Here is a 26,686-nt window from a genome sequence, read left to right as displayed (position 1 = left end):
GGTATAATCCTTTCTCTGTATACACTTGTATATGTCATATGTTTCCTCTGCTCAACTTGTATTCATTTGCACATGAAAAAAGAGCATATACATGACATAGTGTATACTGTTTTTAATCTATAAACATGGGAACATCACATACATATAAAAACATCAAAAATGGACAACTTCACACACAATAAAAATTCCAAAGTGGCTAGTGCATCAGATAAGGAACTTGGAGGTAGTTACCAGATGGCCAGTGAACCATAAACCAATACAGTTCAAAGTGAGCATGCAAGAATGATTCCACGATCGCCCGGGCACAATCAGGATCATGTGCTGCTGCAGGATAACAGTCCTCCAGTCCAGTCCAATGCCTCTGCCCGCCGACGCGTTTCAGACTCGATCTGAGTCCTTTTAAAGCCTTGAAAAAGGACTCAGATCGAGTCTGAAACGCGTCGGCGGGCAGAGGCATTGGACTGGACTGGAGGACTGTTATCCTGCAGCAGCACATGATCCTGATTGTGCCCGGGCGATCGTGGAATCATTCTTGCATGCTCACTTTGAACTGTATTGGTTTATGGTTCACTGGCCATCTGGTAACTACCTCCAAGTTCCTTATCTGATGCACTAGTCACTTTGGAATTTTTATTGTGTGTGAAGTTGTCCATTTTTGATGTTTTTATATGTATGTGATGTTCCCATGTTATAGATTAAAAACAGTATACACTATGTCATGTATATGCTCTTTTTTCATGTGCAAATGAATACAAGTTGAGCAGAGGAAACATATGACATATACAAGTGTATACAGAGAAAGGATTATACCCATAGAAGGAAAGTATCGTTTTATTTATCCTATGCTGGTGGTGGTTGAACCTACCTTCTTTCTTATGATGAGGTTATCCTCTGCCAACCTTCTATTCAATAGAATGCTCAGGGCCGAAATTTGTACCTTTAAGGTTGAAGTAGCTGACCCATAAAAGAAGCCTTTACACAGGAACTGTAGCAGATCAGCTGTAAAAACTTTATCCAACTTTTCTTTAGAACCTCTCCAAGTTACAAATGCTCGCCTTATTCTATAATAGGCTAGGGATGAAACTCCCTTCCTAGCATGGAGAAGAACAGAAATAACTTGATCAGATAAAGCCCTTTGTCTTAAAGAGAACACTTTCAATGACAATGCTGCTGGATCTGGGCGAACTGGTCATCCTTGAAGCAATAAGTCTGGAACTAGAGGGAGAGTACAGGGCCCTGTATTGATAACCCGAGAACAGTCGCAAACCAAGCCCTCCTGGGCCAGAATGGTAGGACTATGATCACCTCTACTTGGTCTACCTACCACTTTCTTGAGGACTCTCTGGATTAGAGGAAATGATGGGAACACATATCCCAACTGGAAATTCCTCTGGACAGAAAAAGGTGTCCATTGCTGAAGTGTGGGGAAGATAATACGTGGAGAAGAATTTCTCTACCTTACTGTTGACATGTGTAGCCATCAGATCTACATCTGGTTCTCCAAATTGGCTCACTATTTATTTGAAGATCTTGGCATTCAGCTCCCTCTCACCGGGAAGAACTTTGCTCTGACTGAGCAAATCCTGCCAACGTGTTCTCCTTCCCTGGAACAAAGACCCCCGTTAAAAGAACTTACGTTCATTCGTTTCTGCCCAGACAAGGACCTTGGAAATCACTGACATCAGAGATTTGCTTCCGGTGCCCCCCTGGTGGTTTATGTGGGCTACCACAGTTGTATTGTTGGAGAAGATTCTCAAATAGGAATGAATGATTATTTGCTGGAATGCTCTGACCGCCCTCCAGACTGCCTCTGCTTCTCGCCAGTTTGACAACTTTAGACTCTCTGCCTTAGTCCAATGCCCCTGAATCGTGTATTCCTCTAAATGAGCTCCCCAACCTGACTGACTTGCATTGGTCAGTATAACTAGAAAATGCATCAGATAGAGGGATGCTGCCCTTTGTCCAAGGCCCGGCTCCATCCACCAATTCAGGGATCTTCTTACTGAAGCACGTAGCTTGACATACACTGCCCCGGCGCCTCTGCTCTTTTTGCGAGCCAGAATTGCCTATTGAAATTTTTTAATTCTCCATTGGGCACATGGTATAACACCAATCGTGGAGGACATCATCCCAAAAGCTGTAGACAATCCCTTAATGGAGCCCCAGTTTTCTGCGTATTTGAGAGTGCAGTGATCTTTGCACAGCTCTCTCTTGATAAAAGAAGTCTGAAGTTCTCAGATTCTATTATTTCACCCCGAAACGTCATTCTTTGTGTTGGTATCCACTGACTTTTGAGTATTGATTAACCAACCATGGAACTGGAGAATAGACTTTACTGTGTACAAATCCTTTACGACTTCGTCTCTGGATGGTGCCGCGACAAGAATATTGTCCAAATATGGATGCCCTGCCTTCTGAGGTTTGCTACTAGAGTCACCAACACCTTTGAAAAATACTTTTTGGGAGGTAGCGAGCCCAAAGGGCAGACAGGTGAACTGGTAATGCTTGCCTAGGATGCAAAACCTGAGAAATCTTCGATGTGATAGTGGATTGGAATAGGATAGTAGGCATCCTTTAGCTCTAGAGACACCATAATGTCTCCTTTCCTGATGCCGGATGTAATTGTCTTTAACTTCTCCATACAAAATTTCTTCACTTTGATATACTGGTTCAGTCTTCTCAAATCTATGATGGTCCTGAACCCACCTTTAGTTTTTTCCACCAGAAAGAGACCAGAATAAAACCACTTTCTCTCTTGTGAAACCGGTACAACCTCGATAGCTTTGATGTCCAATAAGTGGTCTAAGATCTTCAGCAGTTCCTTCCCCTCTAGAGAGGACTTAGGCATTCTCGATTGTATAAACTGGTCCCTCTTTGGTATTTGAATTTTTTTATCTTATAACCTTTGCGTAACACCTTTTGTACCCATCTGTCCTTGACTGAAAATTCCCATTTCTTTGAGAACTGAAAAATACGTGCTCCTACAGATGGGGGACAATGATCATCATGGTCTTGCTCTTCTTCTAATGTTCTGATGAAAGGACCATCTAGAAGTGGCAAACGAACCTCAATGTGTAAATGGTCTTCCTGGTCTGAAGGTCTTCGCCTCTCTATACATCGGTCTTAATGAATTTGGTAATGGAAATGTGTACTTCGCTTGTGACAATCTAAGACTTCCCTCCTGTGAGCCTCTGAATGAGGGCATGTTATTTGGAACCAAAAAGATATGCACACTCAAAAGGAAAGGATACTAATCTATTCTTAGAGTGGGCATCCGCGAACCAGGACCTTAAACACAACGTCCTTCTAGTAGCAACACCAGCTGCCATAGATCTTGCTGTAAATGACATGATGTCTAAAGAGGCCTCACACAAGGTGCAGCATCAGTGACCTGATACCACTTCAGCAATCGACACCCACGGTCTGTGTCAACCTTTTCTGGATCCAGCACCTGCATTAGGAGAATTCTACTCCCAGCAGAACTGTTCATCTTAAATACCACCGCATTGCACCAACAGTGGATGTAACATCTTGGTTCCCTGGACTTCTATCCGTGGCTCTACAACATCTGGAGGTACGCCACCCCCTTAATAAAGCCCGGTTTGAATGCAGAGGTTCCACCATTTCCCACAAATACCGGTGTCTCCCTATCCATCTGGTAAAATTATCAATTCTGCGGTCTACAAACAAAGTGAACTGGCCCCTCACTTTGCTACATCACCATAAGAAATTGCCAGGTGTGGATCCATCCATCCAATTTTCCAAACGGATTACAAATCACCAAATCTACCAACTGGTTTGGACTCTTATGACCGACCGAAGGGTGAATATAACTATCAGTGTCACTTTTTATCTTTATTTATTGTCTTATTACATGTGATAAATTTTAATAAATTGTATAACCTTTTTTCATCATACACCTGACCTTTTTTCATTCATTGTGTATAGTTAACAATTTATATATACCCAGCGCAGTCGACCACTTCTCTTTCTTTTTTACCATTGTATTGGGGCTGACTCCCCCTTTTTTTAGACTGCTGCTCCATTAGCCAAACAGACTCATACACCAGCGCCTTTCTTAGATATTTTTATCCTTTTTTCTTGTTTCACACAGGAACTCCACTGCTTTTTGGATTACCTCCAAATCCTTCAGTATATACTGCCTTGAGATCTTTTCTTCAATATCGGTATGAAGCGTCATATTCCAGAGCCTCAAAGCCCTGGCAACTGAAGCAATCGAAATACTGGCTTTTAAAGAGACAGCAGCAGACAGGCGTAGTTTCCCAAGTGAGCCCTCAATCCTTCTGTCTATTGGGTCTTTAAAAGAAGCCCCATCTTCCAGAGAAATTGTAGTATGAGAAGTTAGCTCTGCCACAGCAACATCCACCTTTAGAAGACCACAACATTGAAAATCATCTTTAACTGGATACATGCGGTCAATGCAAAATAACTTCCCTTGCTTCTTCTCTAGATTAGACAATTCCTTTGAAATTAAATTCAACATGACTTGATGAACAGCGAAATGTCTAACCTTTTTGGACCTATCTTCAAAAAGTAAGTCCTCCCCTTCCGCCTGAACAACTGATCCTTATAGTTTTATATATGTTCTTTAGTACGCTTTCCACAGTATCAAAATTAAATACACTAGTCCAGGGGTAGCCAACTCCAGTCCTCGAGAGCTACCAACAGTTCAAGTTTTCCAGCTCACCTCGCAGGTACACAGGTGCACTCATTACTGACTGACATATTAAAAGATCTACAGGTGGAGCTAAATACTTCTGTGATTCTGTGAGGAGACAAGGAAAACGTTAACTGTTGGTAGGTATCAAGGACTTGAGTTGGCTACCCCTGCTCTAGTCTCTTATTTTACTTCACCAGAATCCTCAGAAGAGTTATGTTTCAACTCAAACACCTCATAATAATTTTTTCCTTGGACACAAAATGACTGTTACATCCAGTTCATGAGGTCCTGCAATAGTTTAGTTTGATTAGCAACAGGTGCCGTATGCCTTTCACAATCAAAGTTTTTTGTTTTTTTTGTCACAAGCCATGCAATTGAAATTGATATGCTTCTTTTTAGTTGACTTCTTAGGGGGAATAACTGGCACACTAAGAATAAGACAGAAAAAGCCCATTACTAACACTATAAATAAAAAAACACTAATCCTTACAAACAAAATAGGACTCACCTCACAGGGGTAATATCGGTCCTATGGTGGGGGGGGGGGGGCAGGTCCATCTTACACAAACATAGAATACCTGCATAAATATAGACTAGGGTAAATTGCCTAAATATCAGTTTAGCTGTGAAACTCAGCATAAAAACTGGACCTATACAGAAGGCATGATTGCAATGGTCAGCCACCTTAGAGTGTGTCCTAGCTTAGCAGGTGAATGTCTGCAGAAAAAAATGCTGCCAAAACTGCCTCACACTGCAGAAAATGTCAGGTTTAATATAGGCGCCATAGCTGCAGAGTGCACCCTCTGAAGCATTAGTCCGTGAAAGGCCTTCCGGTAAACGAAGTAGTCCCACACAGCTAGTAGCTGCCGAACACACGCCCGCACTGCAAGCTGGAACCTGAAGCCCCATGAAAATACAGATGCAATACGAACGCGGAAGTGACGGCGAAATGCATCCTGGGAACTGTAGTCCTCTCCCCAGGCGCCACACAGAAACAGAAGTGCCACTAACACCTCCCCGCACAGCTCACAGGGAAACGTAGTCTGGGCACCACGCGGGAGACAGGAGTATAGTGCTCCAACAGCGCACCATCCCTAAAACAGCAGAATAAGTCTAGGAGATAGCAGCCCCAGACCCAGCCCTTTCCTGCCAATTCAATTAGAAAAGGCCTTATATACAGGGACTTACAGACAACCAATCTCCAACACTGGAAAGATAGCCAGGCATATGATAGGGACAGGAACCCCACAGGGGTCACACTCCCATGCTGCTTCCCACCAGAGTGAACCCTGCATAACGAGGTGGGTCTTAAACACAAAAGTAACACTACCTATTCCATATAACTGTAGGAGACAGGAGAAAGACATCCAGGAAAAGGAGGAGCAGGGATTTATACCAAAGGGGGAGGTTCCTGGGGGAAAAAAATAACCCGTCTAAATCAAGGATGAAAAAATACATTAAGGGTACAACTAATAACTATTTAGCCAATAGTTGGAACAAACGTAAAACTGTAATGGGGATATCACATCTAGTCTATACTCTCTAACGCAGGGGTGGGGAACCTTTTTTGTGCCAAGGGCCGTTTGTATGGGGAAAAAAATCCTTCGGGGGCCATATGTAAAAATGTATCTTACAAATCGCCCTGCTGCAGCCGTCCCACACTCCGGCGCCTGCCGCTGAATACGACTGACAGTCTCCAGTTGCTGTTGATTAAGAGGAATCTTGCAAGAACTACCGACCTCTCGTGAGAATTCCCCTCTACTTGACTCCTGGCATAGCCGCCTGGTCGGTGGGAGGGCCACTCAGACGGCTACGGGGGCCGCATACGGCCCCAGGTTCCTCACCCCTGCTCTAACGGGTCCTGTATAAGCTTGAACTTGATGGACAAGTTTTTTTGAACCTCAACTATATGTAACTATGGTATTACATGAATGAAGCAAGCCTCAAAACAGGCAAGTGAATCCTTAGAGCAAAGATCAAGCTGACAATTTTTCTTTAGTTTATTGATAAAATAACTCCAGGGTAAAGTTACAAAGAAAACAGGTAAATAAGACATTCAGTTATGATATACCCCGATAGTCTTCAATTAAATATAATGAGGTAAGTCAGAAAGCCTAATTCTTAGAGGTTTAGACAGGGCTCGACAATACCCAAGGGCCATGTCCATGGTGACCAGATTCTGCTTCCTGGGGACCAGATTTGCCAGGAAGCATTGGGGCAGAGTAGTGGCTTGTGTTAGAGACAACAGATGGGCAGAGTGGTGGAAAAACCACCCGGCTCCATTATAGTCACCTCGAGTTTTGAAATAGCACCACTGCGGACCTGCTCTGATAAAGATGGAGCAGGGTGGGTTGTCCACTGCTCTGCCCAGTTGTTGCAGTTACCATGCATGATAATGGTTCGGATCTTTTCATCATTTGGAAAGGTTTCTATATATATATATATATACACACACACACACCATTGTATGACATTGTATATGGCATACAATGCCATACAATGCGATGGGATGTGATTATAAATTGTATAAGCACCCTAATGGGTGCTTACAATGTTAAATGCACCCTAATGGGTGCTTACAATGTTAAATGCACCCCCACGCCACCCCCCACTATAAACGTGAACCCGAAGCGTGGCGAGCGCAGGGAGCCCGCGAGGGGCGGTGGTACGCGTCCTACGACCTTTTCATACCCCCACTATCCACGTCGGCGTGGAGTTGATTTTATAAAGTGTGGCGAGCGCAGCTCGGCACCGAGCCTGAAGCGTGGCGAGCGCAGCGAGCCCCACGAGGGGACACGCATAACTTCACATGTATACGCTTCACGCTCGCCACACTATATAAAATCAACTCCACGCTGACGTGGATAGTGGGGGTATGAAAAGGTCATTAGACGTGGGCTCGCTGCGCTCGCCACGCTTCGGGTTCACGTTTACAGTGGGGGGTGGTGTGGGGGTGCATTTTACATTGTAAGCACCCATTAGGGTGCTTGTCCAATTTTTAATCGAATACTGGTGTAAAATCACGTCGCATCGGTTGTATGGCATGCGATAAAAACATCATACGACCAACATCGGGAGCGCCGCTATAATACACAAGTACCCTTTTTACCATCCTCATTCTGGAATAAAATACTCTATAAAAAACACACTTTGAGGTGTGATACTAAATACGTAATGTACCAAATTTGCAGCCTTTCATATATCGGTAAGACTGAAAGGTCGTTTAAAGAAGTATGACAACAAACCAATCTACAATTGGGAAAGCCATCGAAAAAGGCCATAGTGATCTTACGGTTCCACGTCATTTTCTTTTGATGAAACGCTCTCTACCTGCACTTACTGTAAATACCGAATGATAGATTATATCCCACCGAATATCAGGAGGCAATAGGTGCCTTAAATTGTTGCAATGTGAAACCAGGTGGATTTATCGGTTAGACACTCTAGAGGCCTTAATGAAGCTTTGGGCATTAGCTGCCTAATTCACTGAGGTCCTCCTTATATCCTTAGCTAGCCCGTTGGTGTGTAAGCATTGCGTCCAGTGGACTGGATGGGGGACTCTTGGACTACCAGCAGTCCCACTGGGCCCTATGATGCCCTCTTCCTTCTCCTTCTCCTTGTACAGCTATATATTTGATAAGCATTCTATACATTGCATTATGATCCACATGCATGTATTTTTTTCTGTATGGTCGGTTATAGTGTTTATCTTATCTTTTTCTATTTTTTGTACTCCTCAGTGCAAAGGCCCTATACATTAGGACAACTTGTCCAAAAGGATAATTTCCCCAGCAGCTCCCCGGGACAGGTCACATACGATTAGACACTTGATGTGCCATGTTTTACATGTGATAAATCGTATGCGATTTATCACATGTAAAATCACGGGGAGCTGCAGGCGGCGATAGCCAGTATGCAAAAGGTGATAGGGAGAGCCAGGAGCCCATAGGAGGAGATGCAAATAGGTGGCGGGGGAGCCAGGAACCAAGCTACAATAAAAAAAAAAAAAAAAACATACAAATGAATGGGCAGTGAGTGATTGGCTGAGAGCTCTCTCAGCCAATCACTCGCTGACCATTCATTTGTATGGGGTTGTTTTGGGTTTTAATTAAGAGCGCCCGGGGGATGCAGTTAAAATCCCGGCGGTCGGAATCCCGACGCCGGAATCCCAACACTTTCTCCCTCCGTGGGTGTCCATGGCACCCCTGGAGAGAGAATAAATTAGCGTGCCGAGCGTAGCAAGGCACCGGGCCCGCTGCGTGGCAAGCGCAGCGAGCCCGCAAGGGGGGGCGATCCACGTCCCCCCTTGTCGGGATTTAGGCGGTCGGGATTCCGGCGTCGGGATTTTGAACGCCGGGATCCCGTCCGCCGGGATTTCATACTGAATCCCTGCACGGCTTTCCATGCCCGCCTCTCAGGTCCCCTGGCCAGCTCACAGCATCCCCCAGCTGCCGCCTGTTTTCCCCCGGGCCATTGTCTGTGTCCCCCGCGCGCTTATGTGCAGCCCATCCCTCCTTCCGACTCAATCCAATGCACACGGGACCGCTCATCGGGTCAGCAGGGCATGCCAAATATATGATTTGGTCGGATTTATCACCCCAATCCATGGAAATTGGGTCAAATCTCACTAGTGTAGTCAATGAGACTGATAGAACTTCTGTTCATATGGTAATCGGTTGCCATTATTGTTATCATTATATTGCATAATTAAGAGTAATCTATTACCTGCACTTTAAGTCTATTTAAGTTGAGTAAATATTTTGGGTACTTGTTTCCTAGCACGGCGCCCGTCGCAGGTGATCGCATGCCTTAAGTTAAGGCATGTGATTCGACCGATGCGATGGACGCTATATTACATAGGGAACAATGTTAAATGGGCCAATGGACCCGATTTTTCATTGTATAACCACCCTTATGGGCATTTTACATGTGAAATGCCCCCCCCCCCCATTGTTAACACCACCCCACGATGAACGCCAACCCAAAGCGTGAGGAGAGCAGCGAGCCCGCGAGGGGTGGCGGTACGCGTCCTCCGACCTTTTCATACCCCCACTATCCACGTCGGCGTGGAGTTCAATTTATATAGTGTGGCGAGCGCAGCGAGCCACCAAGCCCGAAGCGTGTCAAGCGCAGCGAGCCCCGCGAGGGGGCGCGTAATACCTGTGAAGTAATGCGCTGCGCTCGCCACGCTTCGGGCTCGGTGGCTCGCTACGCTCGCCACACTATATAAAATCAACTCCACGCCAACGTGGATAGTGGGGGTATGAAAAGGTAGGAGGACCCGTACAGCCGCCCCATGCGGGCTCGCTGCGCTCGCCACGCTTCGGGTTGGTGTTCATTGTGGGGTGGTGTTAACAATGGGGGGGCATTTGACCCAGCAGGGTGGGTATTCAATGAAAATTGGGGTCTGGGGGGCATTTAACATTAGGCCCAATGTAAAATCGGGTCTCAGCGACCATTTTACATGGGTTCTGATGCAAAAATCGCATCGCATGCGATTTGGTTGCATGCGATGGACGCAATTTATTTGGACCCAATGGATACAATCAAAATCGCAGGCGCCGTGCTAGGAAACAAGTATCATATTTTGAGCTTTTTATGTAATTCCACTAGTCCCCTCTTTTAAACTGTTTTGATGTTTCCTTGGTGGCGGTACACGTCATGTGAAACGTCATACAGCGCCCCACATGCCGAGCGTGATGACTTCATCAACCGCCATGAAGGACATCCCCCAGAGTTTGTTTGAATTGCACTTAGGGTATAGTTTGTTATTTGCATCCTGATGAAATTACTGCATTTATGGTATTGAAACGTTGATAAATCGTTTACCATCTGTCTAGCTATTTAATTATATAGAGATTAGATAGAGATATTTTGAGTAAGTATCCCTTATCCAAATTATAACGAAAACCATAGTTTCCAGAACAAACTTTTAACTGGCATTAAATGTGTGCGAGAAAATGATTGCTTGGCATTCAATGTCAGTGCCTGAGATGGTACAAAATTTTGTTTCATGTTTTGGGACATAGAAACATAGAATTTGACGGCAGATAAGAACCACTTGGCCCACCTAGTCTGCCCATTTTATAAACATGTTAACTCAAACCATATTTGATCCTTATTTTTTTGGTAGAATATCAATATGCCTATCTAGTTTCAGTGCATGTCCTCGTGTTCGGTTGCTTCTCTTCCTGTGAAGAATGTCTCCCACCTGTACCTTGTTAAAACGCTTGATATTTGAAAGTTTCTATCATGTCCCCCCTTTCCCTTCTCTGCTCTAAAGTATACATATTAAGATCTTTTAGTCTTTCCTGGTAAGTTTTGTGATGTAGGCCATGCACCATTTTAGTTGCCCTTCTTTGTACAGTCTCTAATATATTTATATCCTTCTGGAGATATGGCCTCCAGAACTGAACACAGTACTCTAGATGAGGTAGTACCAATGAACTATACATTGGCATTATTACTTCTTTCTTTCTACTACTGATAAAGTACCTCTCCCTATGCAACCAAGCATCTGACTGGCCTTCTTCATTGCTTTGTTACATTGCCTACCTGCCTTTAAGTTCACTAAAATAGTGATACCCTATCTTCCTCAGTAGTTTCCATTATAGTGTCATTTATACTATATTTAGGGGGGTATTCAATCTTTGTCGTTCACCCGCAGCCATCTCCCGACGGGGGAGATGGCTGCGGGGCCCTATTCAATGCTGTCGGGCTTGTTCTACCGAGAAAAGCCGGAAATAGGCGAGCTCCCGGCCGAAGCTCATCTATTTTCGTCATCAACTCGCGGCCACGCCCCCTTCTCGCCGCTCGGGACATTGAATCCCGACTGCCGAGCTCCAGGCGAGCAAAACGAGAACGGGACAGGGGGGTAACAACAGAGGCAGTGTAGGGTTTTGCCGTGGCTGTCCTAAACAGCAGTCCCGGCTGCAGGGTCACACCCGAAACCTAACAGTTAGGATAACCTCCTGTCGTTCTGCCCAACGAAGAATCCTGGAAACCTCCTTCATGGCGATGCGGCTCTTCGTTCCCCCCTGTCGGTTCACGTATGCAACCGCCGTCGCATTGTCCGACTGTATCTTCACTGGGCCGCTGTGAGGGCGTTGAAAATTGTCCTCAGCTCGAGCACATTGATTGACAGTCGAGACTCCGACTGAGTCCACAGTCCCTGCAAATCGATGCGTCAGAACGACTGCCCCCCACCCCGAGAGGCTGGCGTCGGACGTGAGATCGATCCAGTCCCATATCGCGAACCTGCGGCCCTGAGTCAAAGTCTGTCTGTGTAGCCACCAGGCGAGTGACAATCTCGTGAGTCTGGACAGCTGCACTCTTTGGTGAATAAAGAGATGCGAGCCCGACCATTGGCTTAGCAGATCCAATTGAAGAGTCCGTGAGTGGAACCTGCCGAATTGGAGTGCGGGAAAGGCCGCCACCATCTTCCCCAAGAGACGAATGCAAAGAAGTATCTGAACCCGCCTGTTTTGAAGTACCTGAAGCACCAGAACCCGGATGGCTGCTGCCTTGTCCTCTGGAAGAATCCCTTTCCGGTTCTTTGTGTCCAAGATCAGACCTATGAACTGAAGATGCTGCGTCAGAGAGAGTACTGACTTCGGGTAGTTTATTATCCAGCCATGCGGGGTCAGAAACTGAATCATCATCCGTAAGTGTTCCTGCAAAATGGCCGGTGATGGGGCTTTTATCAGTAGGTCGTCGAGATAGGGGACTATATTGAGGCCCTGGAGCCTCAAGTGAGCTATTAGGACCGACAGAAGCTTTGTGAACACTCGAGGGGCTGATGATAAGCAAACGGGAGAGCCCGAAACTGAAAGTGTTCTTGACCAACCGCAAATCTGAGAAACGATTGATGATGAATCCAGATGGGGACATGAAGATAAGCATCCTTTATGTCCAGGGATGCTAAAAACTCCTGAGGCTCCAGGGATGCTATCACGGAGTGAACGGACTCCATCTTGAACCTCTGGTACTGTACAAATAAATTGAGAGCCTTGAGGTTGAGGATAGGCCTGACTGAACCGTCTGGCTTGGGGACAACAAAAAGATTGGAATAAAAACCTTTTCCCCTTTCCTCTACCGGAACCGGAGTTATCACCTGAGTTCGCAAGAGCTTCTGGATTGCCTGTTGAAGAGACAACCGTTTTTCTGGATTGTGCGGCAGGCCTGTCCTGAAAAACCTGGAAGGGGGCCGTCCCGAAAACTGGATCTTGTAACCTTCCGAAACAATAAGTTGAGTCCAGGGGTCTGAAGTCGTGGCCCGCCACCGCTCGTTAAAATCCAGTAGACGGGCGCCGACCTGCGAACTCCCCAGCATTGCTGGCGGATAGTCACGCAGCTGGTTTATCCTGGGGTTTGGGCTGCTGAGGTCTGGTATTGGCCTGTCCTCTAGCCCTGCCTCTGCCGCCCCTAAAGGAGGAGGAGGCGGCACCTCTGCCCCGTCCCCGAAAGGACTGCGGTTGATGAAAGGACTGGAAAGATGGACCCGCATATTGGCGTCTAGTTGGAGGAGGTGCCGACGGCAAGAAAGTGGACTTCCCTCCAGTGGCCTGGGAGATCCACTTGTCCATTTCCGGACCAAATAACATGTCCCCTGTAAAAGGAAGGGCCTCCACCGCCTTTTTGGATTCCACATCAGCCTGCCAGGTGCGCAGCCTCAGTGCCCGGCGTGCTGCAATAGAGTTGGCCGAAATGCGTGTTGCAATCAGTGATATTTTTAGAAGCATCTGCTAAGAAGCTTGCCGATTCATGGATGTGTTCCGCTAGTAAGCGAAGTTCCTGAGGAGGGACACAGTCATCCAGACCTTGAATAAGTTGGGCAGACCATCTGGAGATGGCCTTGTTCACCCAGGCTGAAACCACTGCTGGATGTAACTGGGTCCCAGCAGCCACGTAAATAGCTTTGAGGGTATTCTCAAGCTTTCTGTCAGACGGATCCTTCAGCGTGGAGGCTCCTGGGACCGGAAGGGTGGTCTTCTTAGACAGTCTTGATACAGAAGCATCCACAGGCGGTGTTGTTACCCACTTTGCTAAAGCAGAAGGTTGAAACGGATTAGCTGTAAGAAACCGTTTTGGGACCTGAAATTTTCTATCAGGATTTTGCCAGGCCGCCGTCAGTTGATCCTGCTTGGGAAATGGGAACACTATTATAGGCCTTGCAGGAACGGCAAACAAATCAAGATCTGAGCAACTGTTTCAGGCTCCTCAGGGAAATTAAGGACCTGTTTCACCGCTACGATGAGAGCTTCCACCCCCACCGGGGACGGTTGATGCTCTACCTCCTGTGGGGGTGCGTCATCATCCATATCCATTCCCAGATCTGGATCCACATCCGGATCCACATCATCCGAATCCTGTAAAGCAGCTAGGGTGCGTTTAGGACGCAGAGGTTGGTCTCTCTGGGTCGACATGGAATTAACCAAGGAGTCCATGGACCTAGCTAGGGTAGAGACCCATGCTGGTTGAGCTGCGCGGGTTTCCGCCAGCTCTGAGGACAGTTTTGACATGGCCCCTACCAAGACACCAGCCCACGGCGGAGATACCGTCAGAGGGTCGGCCGACACCTTAGATGCCGCCAGGCAGGCCTCACAAGAGGTGGCCTTACTATCAGGGGATGTCTGTGAAAATTTTGATCCACAAGACACACATGTGAAAGCCTTTTGAGAGGCTTTTGTGGAAGTTGCCTTGCCAGTCATTGTAAGGCAAACAGAATAATACACAGAAAAAACAGGGGTGACCACACACACTCACACGACAGGCAAGTGATGGGTACTGGAGACTGCAGGGCACCAGAGGTAAGATACTGCCTGAATCCCTCTCAAATAAATATCCCCTTTAAGCCAATGCTAGGCACTAGCAATAAAGTCCCCTGCTACAAAGCCGGAAGACCTGAAGGGGTTAATGAGCAGACTCCAAACCTTGCTGTTCACTCCTAAAAAGAAGGCAGTGTCAACATTAACATAGTATAACAATACTATTAAACCGCGTGTATATCCCCCCTCTGTGGCATATAAATAGTTAAAGATGGCGCCGGCCACGTGAGCGCTACCGCACTTGAGCTGCCGCCGGCGCCCACTCACAGAACCAGAGATGCAGAGAAACGCCGACCCCCCCCCCCCGCAGGTGTAACCGCCGAGTTCCCGGCGGGTGTCACGCTGGGAGAAGTGCTGCCCTGGCGCTCTGCCAAAGTGAAACTAGCGCTCGCAACGCCGCGCTGGGAGAGTACTCACCGGGTCCCCGGTGACAGGCTTGAGGTGTATGACGGTCCCTTTGGTGGGGGTCCGCAGGCACACCAGAGGTCTGGGCAGGTGCCTTTGTCTGAGGCCCTGACAGACAAGCTGGATCAGTCCAGCGGCGCACAGCTCCTGTTTTAGTTAGAAGTTACGGTACTTATGTCTTATCTGGGCTCCCATGTTAAATGCACCCCATTTTTTCATACCCCTACTATCCAACTACGCATGGAGTTGATTTTATATAGTGTGGCGAGCGCAGCGAGCCACCGTGCCCGAACCGTGGCGAGGGGACGCAGTCTCATAAGAAAAACGGGAGCCCAGATATTACATAAGTACCATAGTTACTAATAAGAGGAGCTGACAGAAATAGACAAGTTAGAAAAGATAAAGACCTGAGAAAGTAGCAGGAGCTATGCCCCTGCGTATCCAGCTCCCTCGGCACAAATTTTCTAACTGGGGATTGTGGGGTATTAGAGGGGAGGAGCCAGCTTCTTAAAGTTATAGTGCGCCAGCTCCCAGCAAGCCAGCTCTAATTACCCACTGTAGCTCGCCAGTGTCCCCTGCTGGATGAACGAGAAAAGTACATTGTTTTATATGTCATACAAAGGTTTAATTATGGATGAGGGACAGGATTAGCCTCAGTTTGTCCACAGGTTTTATTATTGACTTTTACATTGACCATAAATAATTTGAATTGGTCCTTGACCACCAATCCAAGGCACCCCAGGGAGTCATGGCACACAGTTTGGGAACCACTGTCTTAACACTTTAAGGGGTGGCGATAGCTCTCTAAAGGTGATGCCTTGCTTATATTTATCACTAATATGTATTTGTATCAAGTAAATAGCAATACTATGACCTGCTTCTAAATAGGGCCTGTCCAGAAGATATAGCACAGTGGTTCTTAAACTGTGGGTCCTTATCCCAAAGTGGGTCCTGACTCCATGTTGCTGACCATCAGGATGAGGACTTTTTAATCTCAGTCAGTGACTCATGGAGTATGAAAAATCTGTTGAATTGTCTGTAATTTTAGACTCCTCACATCAGTATGTGCCTCCTCAATTTCCGGTACAGCTAGCCGGACGGAGGACCGGGAGACGGATACGCAGAATAAAATCCTGACAGCGCCACACTGAACCTGACAAACGAAGGAAATTATTGTAGGGACAGTGTAGGTTTGCAGTCACATGCGTGATCCCCGGAACCACCGCAAAACACTAATATAACTTACTCCCAAAGGGAGCTGTAAACATTTTTACCACGAATCCCCTTTTTTTCACAGGCAAGCACATTGGTTCTATTTTTATATTTATTTCTATTTCACTTCTATTTTTCGTGTACTTATACCCATATATTTTATTAATACAAGCGCCTTAAATACCAAACAAACAATTAGCCTCCTCGATGCTGCCATGTCTGTGCGGTCTGCTGACCAAAAATGTGATGACCTTCTGCAGTTACTTGCTGGGGTCCTGTAATTATTTTTATTGTCTGAGGGGGTCCCAGAGCAAAACAGTTTAAGGACCCCTGATACAGCACGTCTAATAGTGTCTATGTATGGCCATCGCGCAACATGCGGTCAATTTTATTGACATTATTTACAGCACACGGGCAGGTAATCAAGTACACAATATAGTGCATTGTACACATAACTCTGGGGGTTATTCTGATTCACTCGGAAAGGTACAATCACTCTCTAATGGATTAAAAACCATATGCACTGCAGGTGAGGCGGATGTAACATGTGCATAGAGAGTTAGATTTGGGTGTTTTATTGTTTCTGTGCAGGGTAAATACTGGCATGCTTTATTTTTACACTGCAATATAGCTATCAGTTTGAAGTAAAACCCCACCCAAATCGAACTCTTTGCACATGTTACATGAGCCCCATCTGCAGTGCATATGGTTTTGTCCATTAGAGAGTGTTTGTGCCTTTCCGAGTGAATGAGAATAACCCCCTCTGTGCTTAATCAAAAATTTCTTCTCACTGTGTGGGTAACAAACTATCGCCAGCCACCAATTACTACTGAGTAGCTTGGAGTTCCTGAGTACTTGCGGTTTTCCACAGCAAATGAGATCATGATGCAGCTGCTGATACTGTGCTACCTGGCACAGTTATGCCAGCAGGAGAAGGGCACAATTTCTGCCAGTGAGGTGCACCATGCTGTATCATCTGCAGCTCCATAATGACCTCACATGACCAGCTCTCCTGCCACGCCCTTTCAGCCTGTCACAGAGACCCACACGCTCAGCCAATCTGCCAGTTCCCCTCCAGGTCATCAAATCACCGTCGGTTTCCGCAACCTGGGTCACAACCTTTCAGACAGCTCACAATACGTGGGACACGGGGAAAAACCTGGTAATTTCCGACCCCAATTGACCCTTAAAAGACAGAAAAACAACTTGGCTTGTGCCGGAAAATTATCTAGTTGTTTTCTCTGTCTGAAAGGGGTATTAGATTGATAATTGGACCAGAAACAGATGCAGCTACACACTGACTGCTGTGGACACCCAAAACACATAGAAAGCATTGCTGAGGAGGAGGCAGCACGGTACTTGTTTCCTAGCACGGCGCCCACGATTTTCAATCGTATGGCAACTTATGCATTGTATCGCATCGAATGCCATATGATGCGATTTTGGCCCCCTATACGATTTTTAATTGTATAAGCACCGTAACGGGTGCTTACAATGTTAAATGCACCCCCACGTCACCCCCACTATGAACGCCAACCCGAAGCGTGGCGGCGGTACGCGTCGTCCGACCTCTTCATACCCCCACTATCCACGTCGGCGTGGAGTTGATTTAAGATAGTGTGACGAGCGCAGCGAGCCCCACGAGGGGACGCGTATTACTTTACATGTATTCCGCGTCCGCTCACCACGCTTCGGGCTCACCACACTATCTAAAATCAACTCCACGCCGACGTGGATAGTGGGGGTATGAAAAGGTCAGAGGACGCGTACCACTGCGCTCGCCACCCTTCGACTTAGCGTTGATACTGGGGGTGGCGTGGGGGTTCTTTTAACATTGTAAGCACCCATTACGGTGCTTATAAAATTAATAATCTTATAGGGGTCCATTTAACATTGAAAACACCCATTAGGGTGCTTATACAATTTAAAATCGTATACCATTGTATATGGCATACAATGCCATGGTATACGATTTTAAATTGTATAACATCGGCTGCCATCGCGTCACATTGCATACCATTGTAAGGCTTATGGTATACGATATGATGGGCGCCGTGCTAGGAAATAAGTACCGGCAGCACTGCCTTGTAAGTTATCTTTAGAATTGTATACAGCATTATACATCATGCTTTTGTTCAAAAATCTCCTAATAATAATCAGGTTTCATAATAATCATTAATTGCGATATGTATAATTTTCACCTTTTTTTTTTACTCATGTAACCAAATGCATCTCAAGATTAAACTTGTACCAAAAAGAGATTATATTTAACTGAAGGACATACTTTATGTACAATAAAAATTAAAAGTACACTGTTTTAGATATTAAAGGTCAAATCATGTAATTTTGAAATATAAGTTAATAGTTAAAGCTAAAACTATTTAGGAAAACTGTGGTCCTTAGCTTCAAAATAAGACCAACATTACAGTTCTTCCATAATAAGAAGCATTGTGCAAAGATAGGATTTTTTTAAGTTGACCTTGCAAGCACACGTCACATTTTCCCATGTTAGCAATTCAGCGTCATTGCGTCCAGCAGCATCGCTGTGGGCGGCCGGCGCCGCCGGAAGGTGTGCGCATGCGCAAAAGAAACTTAAACTGGATTGATGGCTAAAGTTTCTTCTGCGCATGCGCACGGATCCCAGCCGAGCAGGCTGCCCGCTGCGACCCTTCCCGTTGCTCTGCGCATGCGCGGCTAAGCGATGGCAGGAACCATCGATGGTGTGAGAGAGAATGGTTTATAGCCATCGATGGTTCCTGCTCTAGAAGCCATCGATGGCAACCATCGATGGGAGATGTGCCGATGGCCATCCCTAATTCTGTTGCACAAATACTGGGTATCACTGAGGGCTAACATTGTACATTATCAAGTAACTTTAGGCCAGCTATCATCCTACCATATTGAAAATATAATAAGCCAGCTGTTTCATAGGCAGGATTGGTAAATAATGTTTCAGAGGAGGTCACAGGGCATGAGGTGGCTGCAGTTTATCACCCACATCATGTGGTACCCAGCACATTATTGTAAGAACAGGAGACAAGTACCATGCGCAGCAAACAGGTACTTCACCCCTTCCGCTAATCCCATGTGTATAAGTATGTCATAAATAACAGCTTTTCCTTTCGAATACATGGTACCGTTATTAACATACCCTCCAACATGACCCATTACATTCGGTACACAATGCTCTGTTCCTGGACGTCCTTGGTAATGTATGATTGTCATCACCTGTGTTGAAACAACCTTCTCGTCAATTACCTAGTTCCACACAGGTGCTGGCAATTCTACATTACCAGGGAAGTCCAGGAGCAGAGCATTGTGTACCGAATGCAATGGGTCATGTTGGAGGGTATGCGTTATGCACTAAACACCGATTTATTAGTGAAAAAACAGCGCCAAGCTCAGCACTGACGTACTGGATTATTAATAAACCCACTATGTGTCTAAGCGGATCTACGCAGCACTGTGCCGTCAGGCTTCGGTCCAGTCCACACTATTGTAGGGGTATATTAGCCACATGACGGTAACTGAGAAACCCCTCAGCACAATATCCGCCCCCGCCCGTGTAGCAACAATGAGATGTCCCAGAATCCGTAACCAGCCCGTGACGTCACGGCACACCCTTAAACGCACAAGGAGGCATAAACTTCGGGTTATGTTGAAGCCACTTACTCCTTCGGAGCTTGTGTTACCGCTGGGTTCCCGGCAACCTCTTCCGCAGTCTTCTCACCCGCACTGTCCACAGAGTCACTAGATTTAGAACAAAAGCGCCTTATTTGGGGTAACCGGGCTTGTATCATCCATAATCTCATCTCGCCGTTCTCTCCTCCTCTCCCGTTACAGACATTCCATCTGGCAACGCCGCTGAGCGCCCCGGTCCTTATAACGCTTTCCAAGGACCTCCTAATGCCGGGGTACAACACTTGCGCGAGAAAGGAGACGCTCCTTAGACGCAGCATGCTGAAGGTATAATGTACGATCTTGCTGTCAGTGTCTCCCTCCTACTATTGCTGTATGCAGAGACTGGCCGCCTCTGACGTACACCTCCCTCTCTTGGTGAGGCGGGGCCAGGCGAGTCTTATCATCTGTCCGTTCTCAATGGCTGGTCTGACTCTCTGTCACCTGAAAAGCTTCCTATTGGGAGAGAGTAGACAGTCTATGCAGTAAAGAAGAGAGTGGGCGGGGCAGCATCTATAATAACTGTGTCTATATGCCCTTCGTGGTAAGGGCCTGGTCCTTATGGTGAAGGGAAATTAGCTAAATCATTAGCGAGCAGGCGATTTCCCCTTCACCGTAAGGACTTTTTTTTTTGCCCCTAGTGCTCAAATCCTGCAATCGAAGGGGAATCTGTGAGCTTTTTAGTGACAAAGCTATTTTTCCCTTCACCATAAGGACCTTTATGGACCCATAGATGTTAAGACCTTATGGTAAAAGGAAATTAGCTAGCTTTCTAGGGATAATGCTATACACCCTTCCCCATAAGGACTTTTATGGACCCATAGATGTTAGGTCATTATGATGATTGGGAATCAGCCAGCTTTTTAGTGATAATGCTATTTTCCCTTCACCATAAGGACCTTTATGGACCCATAGCTATTATGTTGTTATGGTGAAGTGGAATATACCATCTTTATAATGATATTGCTATTTTATCTTCACCGTAAGGACCTTTCTGAACCCATGGATGTTAGGTCCTTATGGTGAGGGGGAATAGGCCAGCTTTATAGTGATAATGCTATCTTTCCTTAAGCGTAAAGGACCTTAATGGTCCCATAGATGTTAGGTCCTTATGGTGAAAGGTATTTCTTCTACGATCCCATGGCAGCCATACTTAGGGATATTTCCCTTATTCCTAGGATTAGACATGGTGATTTTTTTTTGAATAGTCTCCGCCCATCTGGGGTACATAACTTCACTCCTCCCCTTCCTCTATGTCTTTTTTCCTGTCTCCTATAAGGTTAGACAGAGTAGGATGTTATTTTATTTTGCAGGACTTACCTCAGGGTTGGCTGCCCGGGGGGATGGAATCAGGTGGCCTTCAGAGCTTCCATCCTGTGTAAGTATACTAGCAGCATCAGGCTGCAGGAGCACACCGGGTGCGGTGGCGAGCTCTGCTTCCCGGTAAGCGAGTCCCGGATACTCACAACGATCGCATGCAGCTATTACTATATGCTGCTTACCTGCGCTGTGCAGCTATTGTCTCACACGGTCTCCGGTCACGCTGGAGTGAGGAGAGTGGGTGTATAGCATCCAGCATGTGGCTACTTCCGGGTATGATGCACCCGGAGGGCGGACCATTTTTTCTTGGTTTATCATGAAGGTCAGGTGACTCACCATAAGCGGAGTTCCCCCTTGCGGTAAGCTCTTATTTTTAGGGAGCTATTAGATGTTTTATTTTTTAGTTATATATTCTTTTATATATATTTTAGTGTGCTTTCTGCTTCTCCAAGCAAGAAGAGCGTTTCTAAGAAGAAACATACTATGATGAAATGTCTTTAATGTGATAAAGTATTACCAGACAAACATAAAAGTTCTTCCTGTGAGGATTGTGCTAAACCTCCAACCTCTACTTTGTCTCAGAATGAGGTTTTAACACAATTTATGGATTGGATGTAAAAATCTTTCGTATCTAAGGAAGAATTTTTACAATTACAATCTACTAAGACAGGGCTCGACAAACCCCGGGGGCCAGGTCGCCACGGCGACCAGATTCTGCTTCCTGGCGACCAGATTTTGTTGGGGAGGAAGCAGAATCTGGTCATCGCTGGGTGCACTTGCGGTAACAGGTCAAGTAGTCATTAATCTACCTGGCGCCGCGGTATGAGACAGAGGCACAGAGTCCATCCCTAAGGAGCAGGTACGCCGCGGCATCGGGGGCCAATCACAGTTTGCGGTTCAGCAGCCAATCAGACCGCCGTGAGCTCTGGTCTGGTGCAAGATAAAAATAGCCATGGCGGAACGTGGGGTAGCCCTGCGTCGAACCGAGCCTCCCCACTGTCGCGGCGCAGCGATCAGCACCAGCACCCCCCTCCTGTCTGGTCCCCCGGCTCTCGCTCAGCGTGAGCCAGGATTCAACTCCTAGACTAGCGGCGCCCCGACACCTGCTCCACCCCCCCCCCCCCCCCTCTTCAGCTTCCTACTGTCTGTCCGGTCCCTGCACTGGGGCAGCCACTTGGATCGCGTCCCTCAGGCTCCGGCTGGATGTAGCCGACAGCCCCCCCTGTGCTCCGTGCAGACCTCAGTAAGTCAGTATTCCTTAACACACTGGGAGGAGGCTGCTCAGAGTGACAGCTCCGGCGGGGCAGGCACCTCCCACGGCGCAGCGGTCAGCACCAACGCACCAGCACCCCCCTCCTGTCCGCTCCCCCGGCTCTCACTCGGTGTCCCCGCTTGGATGTAGCTGACAATGGCCCCTGTGCTCTTTGCACACAGGAGACGCGTCCACATGGTGGGGGGGCTGCCGCGTACCGGGGATTCCCCACTGCCGCGGACAGAGGTTTCCCCACTGCTGAGTGGGAGCAGCAGTGGGAGAGCTGTGCTAGTATGGCATCATAAGGAGAGCTGTGCTAGTATGGCATCATAAGGAGAGCTGCATCGGGTATGGCCTCAGTGAGAGAGCTGGGACATGGATATGGCATCAGGGGCAGAGCTGTGCTAGTATGGCATCATAGAGAGAACTGCATCAGGCGTATTTTGCCAGGGGGATAGCTGCATCAGGGGTATGGGGCCAGGGGGATAGCTGCATCAGGGGTATGGGGCCAGGGGGATAGCTGCATCAGGGGTATGGAGTCAGCGGAAGAGATGGGTCAGGGGTAAGGGATATATATAATTAATTACATTTCACTGTTGCCAAGCTTTTTGGCAGGGGGAGCAAAATTTATAGTTACGCCACTGCGCAGTGTACCTGCTCTAATACAGCTGGGTGGATTGAGGACTTCTCTGCCTGGCTGTTACCGTTACCACGGATGGTAACGGCAGGGAGGAGGAGGGATAATTCCCCATAGCAACGAGCATGTTAACCCCATGGCACCACATGTAACTCCTGGCAACGTGCATGTAAGTAGTAAGTTGAACATATGTGGCATAATATGTAATAAGCATTACGCCGTTTGGTATTATATGTGATGGGCATTACAGCATGTGGTGCATTACAGTGTTTGGTATATGTAATGGGCATTATGGCGTGTGTTATATTTAATGGGCATTGTGAAGATACGGGGTTCTTCAATCACTCAGACACCGAGCAGATGAAACCAAAATATGGTTTATTTTTATCACAGCACACACATGTAGATGAAGACAGGAAAAAGATTCAAATGGTAGCATAAAAACATCCGGGTAGCAAAGTCCTTGTAGCATCACAGTCCAAATAACGAAACTATCACTTATTCCACACAGCAGTGATAGCAGGTAAGTCCACACGATACCTAGACAGAGCATAACCTCTTAGTCCAGGACAGTCCATCAAATCTCCCTCCTGGCTTGTGTGCCAGTCATTTTAAAAACTTCCAATTTCCCACGGGGCTTAAACTGCCAGTGGGCCGGTACTTGGTTCGGATTGGTGGACCCCAGAGTCAGACACATCCCCCCAGGTAATATCCAGCTGGCCATCTGCTGCAGCCCCCCTGCTGGGTCGGTTCCAGTAAGTCTGCTAGTGACCAGTGATATGCAAGGGAGTATCAATACAACGAACAATAATCGTCTGATTACATTATGTGGTGGTCACCCCCTGTGGACAACCTTCCTGTTGATAGCAGGGGAATTTGATCACCCCCTGTGGAGATTGCCTTTTGGGAGGACAGTTTATGATAACCCTTTTCCTGTATGACCAAGTAAGGGCACGGGCAAATGGTATCAATGGTATAATGCTTACATGAATAAAGTCCTGGGAAATACAGACATTACATTTCTGGTGGGATTATACAGCCTAATAATATATGATCTGGAACTACACACACAGATATGGGGAATAGAAACATCTATGGAGAATAAGAGGGTACAGACGGACTAAAATAGTACATTAATTACTACACCTAATAAAATATAATAATTACAGATATACAGTGAGTCTGATAACCTCACATTCCTTCCCCTACTATTTTAGTCCCAAGTTGTTCTGGAACCAATAACAACCTGTAGTGTGATTCCGAGCAGAGAATCTGGGCTAGAGGCGCACCACCTGAGTCCCACAGAGTGACATCATACCAAACCCATCTTGGAAGAGGCGGCTGGTTTGCAGAATCAGCAAGGGCAATATCACAATATAAGTTATGCATGTTAACTAACAAGTGAGTTAGCAATTCCTCCTCTTCAGATGCTGGGTACCCCCCCTCTGCAAAATTGTAACCTTTTACACTGGGTACACCTATAGGGTGTACTAATACTTTTGCCTCTGGCACAATGGGGCAGGGAGCAGTTTCCACCTCCCCCTCTTGCCCAAGGAACATCTGCCAAAAGGCAGCCCAATATCGGAGCCCTGGCCCTGGCACTTCCGCCACTCTGTCAAGTCCTTCCTCCCTCAAACCCAAACTAGGGGCATGGCAAATTTCAGTACAGCATTTGGTCTCAATGCCCAGGGCTGAGAAGGGACCCTCCATCAGGAACAATTCCGCTGGTGGCTGCAGGGCAGGCTGGTCCAAGGCCAGTCCTACCCCCTCATAAGCCTGGGTCTCACCTGCCGCTTCCTCTGCGCAGTCCTCAGTCTCCAGGATAACCACCTTCCCCAGCTGAATATGCTGGGCAGCCTGAAGCACGACATCATCTGCGACTGGTATGCTTGTGGCCTGGATGTTGTCGGATACTCCTCTAACCACGGTGATCTCCTCCTGGACGCAGTCCTCATAGATCCCCTGGCAGCAGGTTAATAATTCTGCATCTCCCACCTCAGCAAAAGGGAAGCAGTAGTGCAGCTCCTCCCGGGGTGCCTGGCTCACAGGCCCCACTTCCTTCATTTTGGGGATAACCTTCCCCTGTATAGAACACTGAGCAGCTTCTCCCCTAGGCTGTGGGAGAAGCTGTTGCAGGCGGTGCCTTTCATCACGCCCCCTGCGACACTGATCTTGCCATGCTGGGGTATCCAGGAGCCCGCGATCAATCGCCTCTTCCTCTGCCACCACGAAGCACTCCTCCAGACACTGCAATTGTTCCCACACTCAACTGTGCACCGAAATGGAGGATCCATGCCCGATAATCAGCAAATGCATTTGTAGGATCTCCCTGATCGTGAAGGATCTGCTGAAGGATTTCCCCGCGAGTGCAGGATTGGATGGGTATACCTCGCAGCTGACATTCTGCTATCAGCTCCTCCATACTCATTTCTTCAAGGGCAGTTAGGGGCCCCCCTGACAACGACCCTTCTCTTGCAGTAACCATTAATTCTGTGGCAGACCCCTCGGTTGTCTGCCCAGATTGCAGTAGCCCCCTTCTAGACCTTTCCTCTGGTTCTATCTGGGGCATCAATTTATTCTGGACTTGTCCTTCAGCCTCAGAATATTGTCCTCTTTGTAGCATCTGGGTAACTGTAGCAATCACTTCCTCTGTAAATTCTACAAACTCTGGCTCCCCCAGCAGATTCCACGAGGTGGCCTGACCTTTACAGTGCAGGAATGCATCCCCCAGGTAACACAACTTGTCCTGTATGCTGGATACTCTCCACCCGCTGATCATCTGCTGAGCTTCTTCCCAGTACTCCCAGATATACTGCATTTTTCTGACAATAAATAACAGATCCGGCTTCCCAGCCTGCCGATACACTGAAGAACCTCCATCCCTGAGCTCCTCCACTCCAGGGGTCTTGAGGCATCGATTTTCTTTCCTTGGAAACATTTTCCCTTTCCACAGGACTGACACCTGCTCACTTGCTGACTTCACCTTATTGCATTTTCCGTTTCCTTACATATGGTCTGGTCCTCTGTTCTCTGTGCTTTCTGTGCTCGATGGTTGGTGTCTGAATGATCCCACTGTCGCTGCCGCCAAATGTGAAGATACGGGGTTCTTCAATCACTCAGACACCGAGCAGATGAAACCAAAATATGGTTTATTTTTATCACAGCACACACATGTAGATGAAGACAGGAAAAAGATTCAAATGGTAGCATAAAAACATCCGGGTAGCAAAGTCCTTGTAGCATCACAGTCCAAATAACGAAACTATCACTTATTCCACACAGCAGTGATAGCAGGTAAGTCCACACGATACCTAGACAGAGCATAACCTCTTAGTCCAGGACAGTCCATCAAATCTCCCTCCTGGCTTGTGTGCCAGTCATTTTAAAAACTTCCAATTTCCCACGGGGCTTAAACTGCCAGTGGGCCGGTACTTGGTTCGGATTGGTGGACCCCAGAGTCAGACACATCCCCCCAGGTAATATCCAGCTGGCCATCTGCTGCAGCCCCCCTGCTGGGTCGGTTTCAGTAAGTCTGCTAGTGACCAGTGATATGCAAGGGAGTATCAATACAACGAACAATAATCGTCTGATTACATTATGTGGTGGTCACCCCCTGTGGACAACCTTCCTGTTGATAGCAGGGGAATTTGATCACCCCCTGTGGAGATTGCCTT

At 47.1% G+C, this 26,686-nt stretch overlaps 1 protein-coding gene across 2 annotated transcripts in view; it reads right to left on the bottom strand.

Moving 5' to 3' along the window:
• Positions 1-20,192, bottom strand: part of GLS (glutaminase) — a 380,288-nt gene extending 360,096 nt beyond the window's left edge. Inside the window, exon 1 of one of the 2 annotated variants that reach the window (XM_083153555.1) lies at positions 19,798-20,192. In XM_083153555.1, coding sequence (XP_083009681.1) covers positions 19,798-20,084 — 287 coding nt within the window. In that variant the 5' untranslated portion in view covers positions 20,085-20,192. The remainder of the gene's footprint in view (positions 1-19,797) is intronic. The other variant, XM_083153554.1, reaches the window with a different exon arrangement.
• Between the last annotated feature and the right edge of the window lie 6,494 nt (positions 20,193-26,686).

Source organism: Crinia signifera, chromosome 7, assembly GCF_055691185.1.
Source record: "Crinia signifera chromosome 7, ASM5569118v1, whole genome shotgun sequence".
Taxonomy (NCBI): Eukaryota; Metazoa; Chordata; class Amphibia; order Anura; family Myobatrachidae; genus Crinia; species Crinia signifera.
Note: the sequence above shows the minus strand (reverse complement) of the source record. Positions and strands in the feature narration are given on the sequence as shown.